This window comes from Eptatretus burgeri, chromosome 3, assembly GCF_056783735.1.
Source record: "Eptatretus burgeri isolate ZD-2024b chromosome 3, Ebu_testis_v1, whole genome shotgun sequence".
NCBI lineage: Eukaryota > Metazoa > Chordata > Myxini > Myxiniformes > Myxinidae > Eptatretus > Eptatretus burgeri.
The window spans coordinates 121454693-121472594 of record NC_140963.1 but is presented as its reverse complement, the minus strand read 5'-3'; the positions used below and the strand labels follow the sequence as shown (position 1 = coordinate 121472594).

General features: G+C 50.1%; 1 protein-coding gene across 4 annotated transcripts in view; it reads right to left on the bottom strand.

Annotated features, from left to right (window-relative positions):
• The window catches only part of LOC147030877 (double-stranded RNA-specific adenosine deaminase-like), a 111264-nt gene extending 96828 nt beyond the window's left edge, over nucleotides 1–14436 (bottom strand). Inside the window, exons 1-3 of one of the 4 annotated variants that reach the window (XM_085875416.1) lie at nucleotides 13975–14434; nucleotides 13499–13851; nucleotides 13009–13154 (exon numbers count right to left, since the gene is read on the bottom strand). In XM_085875416.1, the coding sequence (XP_085731542.1) occupies nucleotides 13009–13154; nucleotides 13499–13851; nucleotides 13975–14224 (749 nt within the window). In that variant the 5' untranslated portion in view covers nucleotides 14225–14434. Of the gene's footprint in view, nucleotides 1–13008; nucleotides 13155–13498 lie in introns of all 4 variants that reach the window. The other 3 variants (XM_085875417.1, XM_085875415.1, XM_085875414.1) reach the window with 3 other exon arrangements.
• Between the last annotated feature and the right edge of the window lie 3466 nt (nucleotides 14437–17902).

Sequence of the window (17902 nt, the reverse complement as noted above, 5' to 3'; positions counted from 1 at the left end):
TTTTGAAAAAAAGGAAAGTAACGAGCAAAATGGAGGTCCGGATAATTCACCACAGGAAATGTTTTTTAAAGATTGATGTCAAAATATGCATCTTGGCGGTGATTCTGTCCAAACTGTAAACAAAACAACAACAAAAAATATTCAAATGAAAAAGTGATATTTTGTTTAGAATTTTTTTTTTCCCCTGAACAACCATTTCTGGGAAGATTCTTCAGTTAGTTGGTACAGCATTTTGTTATCATAAAAGTGAATACCACACACATTTAAAGGACTTTTAATAAAAGTGTTTTATAAAGAGGGAGGGAGGGAGGAATGTCATGGGTCATGTAATGGAGCAGTTTCCCAGAACTACCCTCACTCCAGTGTAAACCAGAGCATCCACTACTCCCGTATGTTTTCTGTGCATTTCCTTACTCGGCAGACACTGGACTCGTTAGTGTCATAATGTCTGCCCAAAAGACCTCGCCTGGCACCCTCTGTTGTGTATTCATGGCCATTTTGATTCGATTACATTTCCTGTATTAAGTGGGTTTTCGCTATAATCGGATCGTGAGTGTATTTTATTTAATTATTTCCATGCCTGTTTTCATGTCCATCTCGCTTTTGTCCCGGGATGCTCTGTTTTTCAACGTCCTGTGCCTTCTTATGACAAAGTGTTATTCTGTAAAACCACGTTTGGTGTGGTGACAGACCACTGCGTATTTAGCACGTGAGAAACCATTTTAGCACGGCTTCAATGGCAAATCCGCTGGGGATGTTAAAATTGGTTATGTTCTCGAAAAAGAGACTCATGGAATTATCAATTCCAATCACACTCTCCAGCAGGGGTAAGTAAACACACACAACACCACATGTGATGTGCACAAGGGAAAGTTGCAAGTCATAAATAAATGAGTTTTAAAATATTTATTTTATTTGCATTTATAACACTTTAGTTCCTGTGCCTTCCACACTATTCTTATCCCCAATCCTCCCCCCAGTGAAACTGAATCGAGCCTGATGGATTTACTTAATGTGGTGATGGTGGTGGTGGTGGTGCAGCACAGGCAAGATGGGCCAAGTGGCCTCGTCCTGCATTAAAGATCCTCGTTAAGATTTATTGCTCTCATATCGATGTGGTAGCAAACTTCACCGTGACCAACAGACGTTATCAGGTTTTGTATTTGTATGCAGCAGAATAGTCTTTACTTCGTGCAATGTAAAGATGGCACTTCGATATTTTCCGTGAAGTTCTTAAAGGAGCGAACGGGTATGGGGAAAAAAAATAAAACAATGGATGCTATTTCAGCATTTACCGACATAGACAAAAGTTCGCCTGCTTGGGGACATCTGATTACGGTAACGAGCTTGCAAGCTTTTGTACCCGGCTAACTTCGACAAAAATACCTCATAAAAATCACCATGCAAGTAATTCACATCATCGTGGTCATGATGCGTTAGCATTGCACCTCATCCGGAAGAAATGGGTTGAAAAAAATAATCGCAGCATGCTCTTCTGACAACGAAAATATGGAAACCTCCACATGGGTCATCACAAAAATACAGATTTCCGTAATACACGGTAGGAGTTTCACCCATGCAACTGCATGACATTATGAGAGATGGGAGTAAATAGAAGTGTGCAACTTTGCCATCAATGTGTGTATCTGTATCCATGTGGTGCCCAGCCAGAATAAAACGAAGATATCTCCCGGAAGTGCCGCAAATGTTGGAGCTGTTCGAGTCGCTGGACGGCGCCTAGTTTGAGCTGTTCGAGTCGCTGGACGGCGCCTAGTTTGAGCTGTTCGAGTCGCTGGACGGCGCCTAGTTTGAGCTGTTCGAGTCGCTGGACGGCGCCGAGTTTGAGCTGTTCGAGTCGAAGGACAGCAATTTAATTCCAGACTATAAGACAACAAAAGGTGAAAATTTTGAAAGGGGGTTTAGACTTCCTCTCGGCACGATAGGTGCTTTACCACAGCACCCAGTCCATCAATTTATCGAGACACTGCAGAACAATTGCATTTATCAGCATATTACCGAAACCACACAACGCCGCCAAGGGCAGGAGCCGAGCATTTTGAATGTGGTGCAAGCTAATGTGAATTAGACGATTAAATCAATAGTAGGGAACATTGCTGTATTAGTGTGGAGCTCAGTTTGTGCAATGTGGAAAATGAACCTCTGTTGAAGTTTAATATCGGGGATTACGAGCAGATGAACCGGAAATTTATGGAGGTAAAATGGGACGAGGAGTTGGAGGAGTTAAACTGTGAAGAGGCATGGTGCTTCTTTGGAGACAAAATGGAGGCAACCATAGACAAATGTATTCCAAAAAGTGTACGGACTAGGAATAGGTGGAAACAGCCATACATCACTCACAAAACAATGGTACAATCCCGAAAGAAAGAGAAGGCTTGGAGAAAGTATGACAGAGTAACCTCGATTATGACAAATACATTTGTCAAGGAGAGAAATAACCTCCGTCGGATGACACGGCAAAACTGAAAAGACGTCGAGGAGAGTTTAGCTGAAAGCATCAGTACAAACCCCAAAAAGATTTTGGAAATATGCAAACAGCAAACTCAAAACAAGGATTGGAGTGGGTGATTTAATACAACCTGATGGGAAAGTTACAGAGGATGACAGAGAAAAGGCAAACACACCAAACGACGATTTTAGTGGTGTTTTCACAGAGGAGAATTTAGTAAATGTGCCAAAACTGGAACGATGCAACATTGGAGCTGCACTGGTGGATATCAACATCACTGAGGAGGAAGTAAGGAAGAAGCTCCTGAATCTAAATGGCAGTAAGTCAGCAGGACCAGATTGTGTACACCCTCTATATCTCAAGGAAACAGCAAGCACAAGCACAGGTCCCTTAAGACTGATATTCCAGAAATCTTTGGATGAGGGTATTTTACCTGAAGATTGGAGGATGGCAAATGTCACCCCTATTCATAAGAAAGAGAGTTTAAAATTTAAAAAAATAAAAATAAAAAAAACGTTGAAAAATACTGCTCTGTAAGTCTGACTTTGGTGGAAGGATGGATTTATTCCCAGCAGATCATGCATGTCTCAACTACTTTGTGTCTTTGAGGAACTGACTCAATTGATTGACCATGGAGATCTTGTCAATATCATGTACTTGGATTTTCATGAAGCTTTCGATGCTGTCCCACATAGAAGGCGCCTTGAGAAAAGTGGCAGCATGTGGAATTGAAGGGAAGCTGCACAGATGGATTGAGGAATTCCCATCTGGCAAAACACGAGAGGTCATCAATATGGTGAAATCAGAATGGAAATCAGTTGGAGGTGGAGTCCCCCAAGGGAATGTACTGGGGCCTTTGCTGTTTGTGCTGTTTATCAATTATATCCCAGATGGGCTCAAACTCTGTGTATATTTTTGCAGCTCACACAAAAATCATTGGTCCAGTAAAAAGCCAAAGTCAAAATGACTCGATGCAAGATGATTTGAATGAAGCAAAAAAAAATGATCAGACAAATGGCAACTCCCTCTCAACTTGAACAAATGCAAAGTACTAAATGTAGGAAGATCAAACACAATGACTGCTCATCAGACGGGTTGAACAGACTTCCAGGAAGTACAAGAAGAGAAGAACTTGGGGTAGCTACATGGTATGACATATGAACGACTACAAGCCCTAAATCTCCACTCTATGCAACATAGACACAGAAGAGGTGACATGATTATAGTTTACCAGATCATGGTAGGTGAAGTAAGAATACCAGCAGAGATGTTCTTTACAAGGGCAATCCACCAAAGTACCTGAGGACACACATTCAAGCTTCCCAGACACAGGTCGAGACTGGATATTAGAAGCAAGTTCTTCAGTCACAGGATTATAACAGATTGGAACAATCTCCCTGAAAGTGTGATTGAAGCAAAATCGATCCAATCCTTTAAGGCCAAACTTGACATTCATTGGTGGAATCAAAGGTTCCTGACCGGCAGTCCATAACGCATACACAAATAGTATGGAAAGTATTACCAGATATTGTAGAGAAGACCGGGATGACTACAGGAATATTCCTCCTTTCCCGTATGATGGCGACGACGACCCTTGATTGTAACAATCTGTGATACGATCACCTTCACCACAATGATCAGTCCCATTCTCTCAGCAAGGGAGCCTCGTGAGTGGAAGAGGCCAATGGGCTGACCACGTGCCTCGTGGTTGCAGCAGGTTGATCAGCATCTCAAGGAGATGGGGATGGGCCAAGCATCTGCACCTGGGGGATTACCAGACGGAGGCCCCTGGAGAACTGGCGGAAGGTGGACATATCGTCGCGCTGCTCCGGTGCATGCTCCCATACCTGACCTGACCCGATCAGTATCTGGTGGCATGTCATTTCGCTCATACAGTACTTGAACCCGTGAAGGGATCAAATCAATGATATTCTGGACACACGAGAGCCTGATCCAGATATTGCCAAACGTGGAGTTCAATTTTGTTGCAGCTCTTGGCCATTACTTGGCAGAGGTTTTTTTTTATTTTTATTTTTTGTATACCTTGTCGAGGCTCATATGAGAGCTAACACACAACGCACATCAAGGGGGGCATGAGGCAGGACGGGAGGGAGTGGGAAGGCCAAAATAGTGGGGAACAGAGACATTTGGAGATCTGTGGAAGGGAAAGTGATGGGACGGGGAACATGGGGAATAGAAGATGGACATTACAGGTACTTTCAAGGAAGGAAAGCAGGGAATTTGAAGGAGGTGGGCTTGGGTGGATTATGGGTACTCCATCAGGCTGCGGACAAAAGCTTTGTAAGTGGTCAGGTGCTCAGGTGGGCTGAGGAAGGACCTTGCACGACAGAGGATTCCCAGTCGGCGACTGGCTTTGGAGACGAGGTTTGAAATGTGGCTTCCCCAGGAAAGGTCATGGCAGATAGTGAGACTCAGAAGCTTGAAAGAAAGGACTTCTTCCAGAGGATTGTTGAGAAAGTGGATGGGGGGGGTTTCTAAACAGTCCTTTAGAAGAGACAAAGTGAGAGTGTGAGATTTGTCCAGATTGAAAGACATGTTCCACGTGTTGGACCAGTTTGTGAATTTATCCAGATCAGCAGTGAGCGAAGAAGCTGCTGCTTGCCGGTCTGAGGGATGACCAATGGTACGGCAGAGGGTGGAGTCATCACCAAAGAGATATAGAGGATTTTCCAGAGAGTCGGAGAGATCATTGATAAAAACCAGAAAAAGAACAGGGCCCAGAACGCTACCTTGAGGAACTCCAGCCTGGACAGGAAGAGGGGATGAAAGAACTCCATTTAGGGCCACACGTTGACTGCGACAGGAGAGGAAGTCTGTGAGCCATGAGTGGAGATGGCCTTGAATACCATGGGAAGAGAGTTTGGTGAGTAGGGCAGGGTGCCAGACTGTGTCAAAAGCACGTGATATATCCAGGGATACGGCTTGGATTTCCTGTCTGGCATTGATGGCTTCCATCCATTTTTGGGAGAGCAAAAGCAGCATATCCAGGGTAGAGTGACCTGATCTGAAACCAAATTGATGATCAGAAATCAAGCCATTGGAGAAGAGGAAGGATTTGATGTCTGAAGCGATGATGGATTCCATAACCTTGCTGATGATTGGGAGAAGGCTGATTGGTCTGTAGTTGCAGGGATCTGTTTTTGCACCTTTTTGTGCAGGGCAGTGATGTTTGCTGATTTCCAAGCAGATGGCAGATGGCCTTGAGCAAATGAGAGGGTGAATAGAATAGAGAGAGGGTGAGAAAGAGCAGAAGAGCAGGCTTTGAGGACACGTGGGCTGATGCCGTCTGGACCGGTTGCAGAATCTGACTCGAGGTTTGAAAGCAAGCTCTCCACCTTGTCAGGAGAAAAGGACACAGAGTCCAGGGACAGTTGGGTGCGACTGGGTAAAGTGGGTAGAGATAGTGATGGGTTTTGGACACAAGATTTAGCTGCAAACACCGAGTTTGGGCATTCAGCTTTTTCAAGTGCGGTATCAGCAGTGCGGCCATTTGAGGTAAGGGAGGGATGGAGGGGGAACATACACCAGAAACAGATTTGATTGGACGCCACCAGGATTTTGAGGAGGGAGAGAGGTTTGAGAGTTCAGACTTGAGATGAGAAAGATGTTTTCTGGCTCTCCTGAGGGTAGATATCCATCTACCCTCAGGTTTACCCTCGATGTCTGCGTGCGTCTGCCTGTCGGCCTGTCTGCGTCTGCGTGCGTCTGCCTGTCGGCCTGTCTGCGTGCGTCTGCCTGTCGGCCTGTCTGCGTCTGCGTGCGTCTGCCTGTCGGCCTGTCTGCGTCTGCGTGCGTCTGCCTGTCGGCCTGTCTGCGTCTGCGTGCGTCTGCCTGTCGGCCTGTCTGCGTCTGCGTGCGTCTGCCTGTCGGCCTGTCGGCCTGTCTGCGTGCGTCTGCCTGTCGGCCTGTCGGCCTGTCTGCGTGCGTCTGCCTGTCGGCCTGTCGGCCTGTCTGCGTGCGTCTGCCTGTCGGCCTGTCTGCGTCTGCGTGCGTCTGCCTGTCGGCCTGTCTGCGTCTGCGTGCGTCTGCCTGTCGGCCTGTCTGCGTCTGCGTGCGTCTGCCTGTCGGCCTGTCTGCGTCTGCGTCTGCGTGCGTCTGCCTGTCGGCCTGTCTGCGTCTGCGTGCGTCTGCCTGTCGGCCTGTCTGCGTCTGCGTGCGTCTGCCTGTCGGCCTGTCTGCGTCTGCGTGCGTCTGCCTGTCGGCCTGTCTGCGTCTGCGTGCGTCTGCCTGTCGGCCTGTCTGCGTCTGCGTGCGTCTGCCTGTCGGCCTGTCTGAGTCTGCGTGCGTCTGCCTGTCGGCCTGTCTGCGTCTGCGTGCGTCTGCCTGTCGGCCTGTCTGCGTCTGCGTGCGTCTGCCTGTCGGCCTGTCTGCGTCTGCGTGCGTCTGCCTGTCGGCCTGTCTGCGTCTGCGTGCGTCTGCCTGTCGGCCTGTCTGCGTCTGCGTGCGTCTGCCTGTCGGCCTGTCTGCGTCTGCGTGCGTCTGCCTGTCGGCCTGTCTGCGTCTGCGTGCGTCTGCCTGTCTGCGTCTGCGTGCGTCTGCCTGTCGGCCTGTCTGCGTCTGCGTGCGTCTGCCTGTCGGCCTGTCTGCGTGTGTGCGTCCGTCCGTCTGTCTGCGTGCGTGCGTCCGTCCGTCCGTCCGTCTGCGTGCGTGCGTCCGTCTGTCTGTGTGCGTGCGTCCGTCCGTCTGTCTGCGTGCGTGCGTCCGTCCGTCCGTCTGCGTCTGTCCGTCTGCGTGCGTCCGTCCGTCCGTCTGCGTCCGTCCGTCCGTCTGCGTGCGTCCGTCCGTCCGTCCGTCCGTCTGCGTGCGTGCGTCCGTCCGTCCGTCCGTCTGCGTGCGTGCGTCCGTCCGTCCGTCCGTCCGCGTGCGTGCGTCCGTCCGTCCGTCTGCGTGCGTCCGCGTGCGTGCGTCCGTCCGTCCGTCTGCGTGCGTGCGTCTGTCTGTCTGTGTCTGCGTGCGTGCGTCTGTCTGTCTGTGTCTGCGTGCGTCTGTCTGTCTGTCTGTGTCTGCGTGCGTCTGTCTGTGTCTGCGTGCGTCTGTCTGTGTCTGCGTGCGTCTGTCTGTGTCTGCGTGCGTCTGTCTGTGTCTGCGTGCGTCTGTCTGTGTCTGCGTGCGTCTGTCTGTGTCTGCGTGCGTCTGTCTGTGTCTGCGTGCGTCTGTCTGTGTCTGTGTCTGCGTGCGTCTGTGTCTGCGTGCGTCTGTCTGTGTCTGCGTGCGTCTGTCTGTGTCTGCGTGCGTCTGTCTGTGTCTGCGTGCGTCTGTCTGTGTCTGCGTGCGTCTGTCTGTGTCTGCGTGCGTCTGTCTGTGTCTGCGTGCGTCTGTCTGTGTCTGCGTGCGTCTGTCTGTGTCTGCGTGCGTCTGTCTGTGTCTGCGTGCGTCTGTCTGTGTCTGCGTGCGTCTGTCTGTCTGCGTGCGTCTGTCTGTCTGCGTGCGTCTGTCTGTCTGCGTGCGTCTGTCTGTCTGCGTGCGTCTGTCTGTCTGCGTGCGTCTGTCTGTCTGCGTGCGTCTGTCTGTCTGCGTGCGTCTGTCTGTCTGCGTGCGTCTGTCTGTCTGTCTGCGTGCGTCTGTCTGTCTGCGTGCGTCTGTCTGTCTGTCTGCGTGCGTCTGTCTGTCTGTCTGCGTGCGTCTGTCTGTCTGTCTGCGTGCGTCTGTCTGTCTGTCTGCGTCTGTCTGTCTGTCTGCGTCTGTCTGTCTGTCTGCGTCTGTCTGTCTGTCTGCGTCTGTCTGTCTGTCTGCGTCTGTCTGTCTGTCTGTCTGCGTCTGTCTGTCTGTCTGTCTGCGTCTGTCTGTCTGTCTGCGTGCGTCTGTCTGTCTGTCTGCGTGCGTCTGTCTGTCTGTCTGCGTGCGTCTGTCTGTCTGTCTGCGTGCGTCTGTCTGTCTGTCTGTCTGTCTGCGTCTGTCTGTCTGTCTGTCTGTCTGCGTCTGTCTGTCTGTCTGTCTGCGTCTGTCTGTCTGTCTGTCTGCGTCTGTCTGTCTGTCTGTCTGCGTCTGTCTGTCTGTCTGTCTCTCTGTCTGTCTGCGTCTGTCTGCGTCTGTCTGTCTGTCTGTCTGCGTGCGTCTGTCTGTCTGTCTGTCTGTCTGCGTGCGTCTGTCTGTCTGTCTGTCTGTCTGCGTGCGTCTGTCTGTCTGTCTGTCTGTCTGTCTGCGTGCGTCTGTCTGTCTGTCTGTCTGCGTGCGTCTGTCTGTCTGTCTGTCTGCGTGCGTCTGTCTGTCTGTCTGCGTGCGTCTGTCTGTCTGTCTGTCTGTCTGTCTGTCTGTCTGCGTGCGTCTGTCTGTCTGTCTGCGTGCGTCTGTCTGTCTGTCTGCGTGCGTCTGTCTGTCTGTCTGCGTGCGTCTGTCTGTCTGTCTGTCTGTCTGCGTGCGTCTGTCTGTCTGTCTGTCTGTCTGCGTGCGTCTGTCTGTCTGTCTGTCTGCGTGCGTCTGTCTGTCTGTCTGTCTGCGTGCGTCTGTCTGTCTGTCTGCGTGCGTCTGTCTGTCTGTCTGTCTGCGTGCGTCTGTCTGTCTGTCTGCGTGCGTCTGTCTGTCTGTCTGCGTGCGTCTGTCTGTCTGTCTGCGTGCGTCTGTCTGTCTGTCTGCGTGCGTCTGTCTGTCTGTCTGCGTGCGTCTGTCTGTCTGTCTGCGTGCGTCTGTCTGTCTGTCTGCGTGCGTCTGTCTGTCTGTCTGCGTGCGTCTGTCTGTCTGTCTGCGTGCGTCTGTCTGTCTGTCTGCGTGCGTCTGTCTGTCTGTCTGTCTGCGTGCGTCTGTCTGTCTGTCTGCGTGCGTCTGTCTGTCTGTCTGCGTGCGTCTGTCTGTCTGTCTGCGTGCGTCTGTCTGTCTGTCTGTCTGCGTGCGTCTGTCTGTCTGTCTGCGTGCGTCTGTCTGTCTGTCTGCGTGCGTCTGTCTGTCTGTCTGCGTGCGTCTGTCTGTCTGTCTGCGTGCGTCTGTCTGTCTGTCTGCGTGCGTCTGTCTGTCTGTCTGTCTGTCTGCGTGCGTCTGTCTGTCTGTCTGTCTGTCTGCGTGCGTCTGTCTGTCTGTCTGTCTGCGTGCGTCTGTCTGTCTGTCTGCGTGCGTGCGTCTATCTGTCTGTCTGTCTGTCTGTCTGTCTGCGTGCGTGCGTCTGTCTATCTGTCTGTCTGTCTGTGTGCGTGCGTCTGTCTGTCTGTCTGCGTGCGTCTGTCTGTCTGTCTGCGTGCGTCTGTCTGTCTGTCTGTCTGCGTGCGTCTGTCTGTCTGTCTGCGTGCGTCTGTCTGTCTGTCTGCGTGCGTCTGTCTGTCTGTCTGCGTGCGTCTGTCTGTCTGTCTGCGTGCGTCTGTCTGTCTGTCTGCGTGCGTCTGTCTGTCTGTCTGCGTGCGTCTGTCTGTCTGTCTGTCTGTCTGTCTGTCTGTCTGTCTGTCTGCGTGCGTCTGTCTGTCTGTCTGCGTGCGTCTGTCTGTCTGTCTGTCTGCGTGCGTCTGTCTGTCTGTCTGTCTGCGTGCGTCTGTCTGTCTGTCTGCGTGCGTCTGTCTGTCTGTCTGCGTGCGTCTGTCTGTCTGTCTGCGTGCGTCTGTCTGTCTGTCTGCGTGCGTCTGTCTGTCTGTCTGCGTGCGTCTGTCTGTCTGTCTGCGTGCGTCTGTCTGTCTGTCTGCGTGCGTCTGTCTGTCTGTCTGCGTGCGTCTGTCTGTCTGTCTGCGTGCGTCTGTCTGTCTGTCTGCGTGCGTCTGTCTGTCTGTCTGCGTGCGTCTGTCTGTCTGTCTGCGTGCGTCTGTCTGTCTGTCTGCGTGCGTCTGTCTGTCTGTCTGCGTGCGTCTGTCTGTCTGTCTGCGTGCGTCTGTCTGTCTGTCTGCGTGCGTCTGTCTGTCTGTCTGTCTGCGTGCGTCTGTCTGTCTGTCTGTCTGCGTGCGTCTGTCTGTCTGTCTGCGTGCGTCTGTCTGTCTGTCTGTCTGCGTGCGTCTGTCTGTCTGTCTGCGTGCGTCTGTCTGTCTGTCTGCGTGCGTCTGTCTGTCTGTCTGCGTGCGTCTGTCTGTCTGTCTGCGTGCGTCTGTCTGTCTGTCTGCGTGCGTCTGTCTGTCTGTCTGCGTGCGTCTGTCTGTCTGTCTGCGTGCGTCTGTCTGTCTGTCTGCGTGCGTCTGTCTGTCTGTCTGCGTGCGTCTGTCTGTCTGTCTGCGTGCGTCTGTCTGTCTGTCTGCGTGCGTCTGTCTGTCTGTCTGCGTGCGTCTGTCTGTCTGTCTGCGTGCGTCTGTCTGTCTGTCTGCGTGCGTCTGTCTGTCTGTCTGCGTGCGTCTGTCTGTCTGTCTGCGTGCGTCTGTCTGTCTGTCTGCGTGCGTCTGTCTGTCTGTCTGCGTGCGTCTGTCTGTCTGTCTGCGTGCGTCTGTCTGTCTGTCTGCGTGCGTCTGTCTGTCTGTCTGCGTGCGTCTGTCTGTCTGTCTGCGTGCGTCTGTCTGTCTGTCTGCGTGCGTCTGTCTGTCTGTCTGCGTGCGTCTGTCTGTCTGTCTGCGTGCGTCTGTCTGTCTGTCTGCGTGCGTCTGTCTGTCTGTCTGCGTGCGTCTGTCTGTCTGTCTGCGTGCGTCTGTCTGTCTGTCTGCGTGCGTCTGTCTGTCTGTCTGCGTGCGTCTGTCTGTCTGTCTGCGTGCGTCTGTCTGTCTGTCTGCGTGCGTCTGTCTGTCTGTCTGCGTGCGTCTGTCTGTCTGTCTGCGTGCGTCTGTCTGTCTGTCTGCGTGCGTCTGTCTGTCTGTCTGCGTGCGTCTGTCTGTCTGTCTGCGTGCGTCTGTCTGTCTGTCTGCGTGCGTCTGTCTGTCTGTCTGCGTGCGTCTGTCTGTCTGTCTGCGTGCGTCTGTCTGTCTGTCTGCGTGCGTCTGTCTGTCTGTCTGCGTGCGTCTGTCTGTCTGTCTGCGTGCGTCTGTCTGTCTGTCTGCGTGCGTCTGTCTGTCTGTCTGCGTGCGTCTGTCTGTCTGTCTGCGTGCGTCTGTCTGTCTGTCTGCGTGCGTCTGTCTGTCTGTCTGTCTGCGTGCGTCTGTCTGTCTGTCTGCGTGCGTCTGTCTGTCTGTCTGCGTGCGTCTGTCTGTCTGTCTGCGTGCGTCTGTCTGTCTGTCTGCGTGCGTCTGTCTGTCTGTCTGTCTGTCTGTCTGTCTGTCTGCGTGCGTCTGTCTGTCTGTCTGCGTGCGTCTGTCTGTCTGTCTGTCTGCGTGCGTCTGTCTGTCTGTCTGTCTGTGTCTGCGTGCGTCTGTCTGTGTCTGTGTCTGCGTGCGTCTGTCTGTGTCTGTGTCTGCGTGCGTCTGTCTGTGTCTGTGTCTGCGTGCGTCTGTCTGTGTCTGTGTCTGCGTGCGTCTGTCTGTGTCTGTGTCTGCGTGCGTCTGTCTGTCTGCGTGCGTCTGTCTGTCTGTCTGTCTGTCTGTCTGTCTGTCTGTCTGCGTGCGTCTGTCTGTCTGTGTGTGCCCAAAGCATAACTCCGTGGACTTTGATCCGATCTTGAAACTTGGTTGTGTTTTCCTGGATGAGGGCGTGCCACGCCCAAAAAATAGCTATTTTTTGGGGGGGGGAGTCAGATTAAAAACCTATCTTCTCCTCGGGAATTGACTGAATGGAATGGGTTCTTCGGTATTTGAATAGCAAAATGAATTATCTAAAACCTGTTGTCGTCTGATTTTTCATCTTCGTCCCAAGGTCAAAAACTTAGAAAAACTGTGAATTTTGACATAAAAATCATACGACCGCCCAAACTTTGAGAGCTCAGATGATAATATTTTTTATGCATAATCTTGAGGTCATTCCCCACCTAAAGTCTTGAAACCATTTTGCTCGATCTCGAACACCTTGCCCATGACACCCCCTTCAAGTTTGTTTTTACGCTGATTTCATCAAAGTATGGATAATCTGAGGAGTGTGAAATGCCATATAGCCTATATGACGTTATATTGTTCCTAGAATGTTCCAGAGGAAGTTTTGCACCAAAGATCATAATCCTTGACCTTTGACCTTTAAAGGTCACAAAGGTCAAATTTTCAAAGTTGTGGGAATCGAACCGGGTTTTCGACCTTCTTCGACGAACTCCAATAAGCTATAGCACGTATCCTGTTTCCTTATTTTAATGTCCACAACATTGTTTTGTGACCTTTAAAGGTTATGCAAAGGTCAAATTTTTCAAGTTGTTGAACGAAACCGGGTTTTCAACATTTTGCAGCCAATAACCTGTCACCTGTACCACATCATGTTGATCATTTTTATAACTTGGTCAAAAATTATCACATTGTCTCATCCTTGACTTCTGAAACAATCTACATCGTCAAATACCACTCGCGAACCATCGTCTTCAGACTTGTTTTTTGCAAACAACTAAATTATTGCAACCAAAACATCCGGTGCGTTACAGGAAGCAGCGGTGCAGCGTGGAGCATCTTTAGCAGGGATGGAAGTGCAGTCGTTCCCTCCACAGAGCGACATTTGTCCTTTCTTACACTTACCTTGGAGGAATTATTTGCTCGTCATGCTCCTTGCGATGTTTATCCAATATTGCATAATGATCAATTAAATAAATACAAATTAAAAAATAATGGCAATGATCATTCTACCTTGGATTATGCGGTGGCCCAACAGTGTGAAGCAGCACGAAAGAACAATGTCGCCCAACTCCTTGTGCATACTCCATCAATTCGCTAACTGGAGACTTATCAGCAGAACTCAACTCCCATTCCAATGAGTCATCATCATGAGTACTCTGTGGACACAAAGTTCATCAACTTACATATCACTCGCGGTTTACATTCACTGCACTGCGTGACAGCCTGGTGTTGGCTCAGTGGTGAGGGTGGCGGCCAGGGATCCGAGGGTCCTGAGTTCAAGCCCCGTCGGCCGCTGAATAAATACACGGGGGGGTTGACTCAGCCTGTCATCCTTCCGAGGTCGGCGAAATGAGTACCAGTTCCAGTGTGTGTACTGGTAGAGGGGCACTGCATCAGCGACACAGTCGCGCTTTAAGAAATGATAGCTACCCCGGCAGCTAACCTGCCATACGACCACCACCACCACTGCACCACGTGCTACTGGATGTAGTGCACAAACCTCTGCAAGCACCATGTCAGAATGAACTCCGCGATACGACGCCATACAGTCCGTGTTTACCGAGGGTAGCAACACCTTGTACACGTCTGTATTCAAAAGGTCAGAAGGTAGTGCAGGAACGCTTATGCCAAGGTCCCTCGGATCATGGATAGACTGCACACCGTTCTTCGTGACGTTCGTTGCACCGCCGTCGTCCTTGGTGGCTTCCACCTGCAGCGTGCTCAGGATCTTCGGCGTCAAGAGTACCCCGTGGGAAGGATCTTCGGTTTCGGGTGCACGGTCCACGCAGGTGTCCTCACAAGGGCAGCGATCCTGATCGACCCGGTACCCGTCGACCATGTCGTCCGAACCTGCTGAAATTGTAAGCATTTGAGAGAAAAACTGCGGCAGAGATTGATAGTTACAACTCGAGAGCTTACAACACGGCGGAGAGCCAGTCCGATTGGCACGACCTCCGGGCACCACCTTCGAATCACCTTGTTGCGCTCCACTCGTCGCCTTGGTCTTGCCAGAAGCGCTCGACCAAATCGGGGGGGTACCGTGGGTGTGCTTTAACTTCCCTTCCCTCTCCAGATGGTACAGATGACGGTTCACGACGGTCTTTCGCAACCGCATAAAGCGTGAAACATCGACGGCCTTGACCCTCGGGTTTTGCTGCACGAACAAGAGGATACTGTCCGAAGGGTTCGGGGAATGAGCTTCACGTCGCCTGTGATTGCGAATCATCGGCGATTCGCTATCCGGCAGCCGGTCTCACGAAGCGCTTTCCGTCTCGACGACGACGACGACGACGACGTACCGATGATGCCGTGCTATTTGACGTTGCTCGAAAGTCATCTCAACATCGAGGCCTACCTGACTCTCCGTCGGACTTCAAAACTTCACTTCCCCCATTTGAAGCGCAAACCGAAACCAAGCACGTGTTCCTGGAATTGACGTCATCACGGCCGTAAAACGCGCGCGTTGGTTAACAAACGCTAATTAAAATTTAATCAAACATATATATTAGAACCCTACGATTAAGGCTTATTTTTTGGGGGTTTGTTCATTTATTTAATGCAAACGGAACACAATTCTCGGCACATCACAACCATACGAAAAGGAAAATGGACCAACCGAGCTGATACATATATAGTGTAGTAGATAGTAGAAAAATCGTGCAAATTATTATGATACAAGCATCAAATTTGGCATTTCTGTTCTGCAGGGCTTTCATGATCAAATCTGCCCGATTGACCATTTGAAAATCCAGATTTTGAAAAATTTGAAAGAAAAAAAAAAAACTTCAAAAAAAACTGAAGTCACTGCTGGCTGAAATTCTTGAAGCGCAAGTGAACATCCCAGACAGAGAACCAAGGGGAGATGCAGTCATCATTGATGGCTCAGCACTTATCAATGCCCTACCTCCACGCACTTCAAAGATATTTGATGACTATGCTAAAGAAGACATCATCCCAAAGGTGGAATCCTCTGGTGCCAGGTACGAGAGGGTGGACATAGTGTTTGATGTGTACAAGAAGTCAAGTCTGAAGTCCGAGGCAAGGTCGAAAAGGGGGCAAGGAATCAGAAGAAGAGTGACGGGAACCAATAAGACCCCCAAGTAACTGGAGAAGCTTTCTTCGAGATGACAACAACAAGACTGAGCTGTTTCACTTCCTTGCGGAAAAGATGTGTGAAGCCCAGACGACAAGCACAGTCATTGTCACAAAAGGAGAAGATGCCATTAGTAACACAAGGAAGTCACTGGATGCTGTGTCTCCATGTTGTCATGAAGAAGTTGACACTCAAATATTTGTACACACCAGGGATGCAACGACGGATGGTAGCAAGTCCATTATCATTAAGGCTAATGACACGGACATACTAGTCATAGCAATATCTGTACTGCCATCCTTACAGGAACTCGGTCTTGAGAACATGTGGATTGCCTTTGGCCAAGGAGCCAAGGCCGATGGATTACAGTCCATGAGGTAGTTTCTGCAATAGGGCCTGAGAAAGCTCGAGGGATCCCATACTTCCATGCGTTCACTGGATGTGACATCATGTCTGCCTTCTGCGGTAAAGGGAAGAAAACTGCATGGCAGACTTGGAACGTCTTTGATGATGTTTCTGAAACATTCACCAATCTCAGCCAGCATCCAACATTGATTCGTGATCTTGACTTTTTTGAAGTTTTTTTTTCTTTTTTTTCAAATTTTTCGAAATTTGGATTTTCAAATGGTCAATCAGGCAGATTTGATTAGAATCCCCTGGAGAACAAATGTGCCAAATTTGATGCTTGTATCATCATTTGCACGATTCCTCTCAAAAATTGCTGTTATCTGCCCCACTTATATATGATCTTTCCTCCAAACAAGGAAACTTCCATGGATCTATCTATTTATTATGTAAGCAAATATGGTGGACGATGTAAAATCTCCACCAGAGGCTGCATCCACGCTCTTCCCCCTTTACTCCCTTCTTTTTCTTGAATGGCCACAATTATCCCACCTTTCTTGTGGGGTCGGCCAAAGGAAGCTTGGCCCGAATCTTCACGAACCGGCTGGCCAGGCCACGTTCAGCTAGTTTGGGCAGGAATTTGGATTTTTTTTCCCTTTGCTCCCTACATATCTCTCTTTCCACCCCTAACACCCATTCACTGACTTACCGTCCTGTTATCTTCTGTTTTGTATGCAGTCAAGGCTTGTGGAAGAGCTGGAACATAGAAAGGGACATTCAAAAATGACATAAAATTTTCTGGCCAAATCTGACACCCCCCCCCCCCACCCACCCTGTTACACTCCAACAGACACCCCCTAAAATATTCCATAAATATCGTGTTATATTTCGTTTTTGGCCCTCTCATTCAATAATGAAGAATCACTTTAAATTTTCTCAGACGCGTATCCAGATTCAAATGCAGATATTCACCAAAATCTAATCAATTTGTCCTTATCACACACCTAACCTGTCCACCAAATTTCGTCCGAATCCATGCACAACTTTTTAAGATACCCTGTTCAAAAACACAGACAGACAGACAGTGGTAAAAACATAACCACCACCCACCTTTGTATAGGAGGCAGAGGTGAAAATGGAAGTGGGGGGGGGGGGGGAAGTGGTTTAACGGTGCAGAAAAGATCATGGTTCTGGATGGGTGATGATCTAAGATGGTGGTGAACAGCTATCTTGAAGACCTGCAGGAAAGAATGAGGTTGAAGAGAATCTGGAAGTTGATTCCATAGGTGGGGAGAAAAAGAGGGACAAATGAGTGGAGGTGAACAGTGATCCTGGATTTTGTAAGTTTCACAAGAAGGAGGTTGCTGATTAACTGCATGTGCCCCGCAGATACCTGAGAGGAGGGGGAGGGGTTATATAAGACCAGAGGGCACAAGACCAGAAAGGAAGCAGAAGAAGACAGAGAGATCACCCACCTGTCTGCAATGGCAAGGTGATAGGCCCATAGACTCAGCTTCATCATGGGAGGTTCCAATGATCTTGCAGGCCTTGGTTTCCATGGCGGCAAACTGAGCAGTGTGAGACAGAGCCACCAGTCCAAAGGGGAGAACAGTACTCCATCAAGCTGCAGATGGAGGCTTGTAGGTGGATAGGAGTTCAGGTGTCCCAAGGAAGGACTTTATACGATGGAGGATGCCCAATCAGTGACTGGCTTTGGAGACTAACTTTGAAATGTGGTTTGCCCAAGAAACATCATGGCTGATAGTGAGACCCAAGAGTTTGAGTGACTGAATATATTTGAGAGGGTTGTTAAGAAAGTAGATGGGAGGGTTTGCCAGATGCCCAGATGGTTCTTCAAAGGTGAGATAGAGAGATGGAGAGAGAGAGAGAGAGAGAGAGAGAGAGAGAGAGAGAGAGAGAGAGAGAGAGAGAGAGAGAGAGAGAAAGAGAGAGAAAGAGAGAGAGAGAGAGAGAGAGAGAGAGAGAGAGAGAGAGAGAGAGAGAGAGAGAGAGAGAGAGAGAGAGAGAGAGAGAGAGAGAGAGAGAGAGAGAGAGAGAGAGAGAGAGAGAGAGAGAGAGAGAGAGAGAGAGAGAGAGAGAGAGAGAGAGAGAGAGAGAGAGAGAGAGAGAGAGAGAGAGAGAGAGAGAGAGAGAGAGAGAGAGAGAGAGAGAGAGAGAGAGAGAGAGAGAGAGAGAGAGAGAGAGAGAGAGAGAGAGAGAGAGAGAGAGAGAGAGAGAGAGAGAGAGAGAGAGAGAGAGAGAGAGAGAGAGAGAGAGAGAGAGAGAGAGAGAGAGAGAGAGAGAGAGAGAGAGAGAGAGAGAGAGAGAGAGAGAGAGAGAGAGAGAGAGAGAGAGAGTCTTGTCAGTCTGAATAGAAGGAAGAGGCTGCAGCCTGCCAATCTGAAGGATGAAAGAAATCACAGTAGAGTAAGGAGTCGTCAGCAAATGGATAAAGCATTTTCCAGA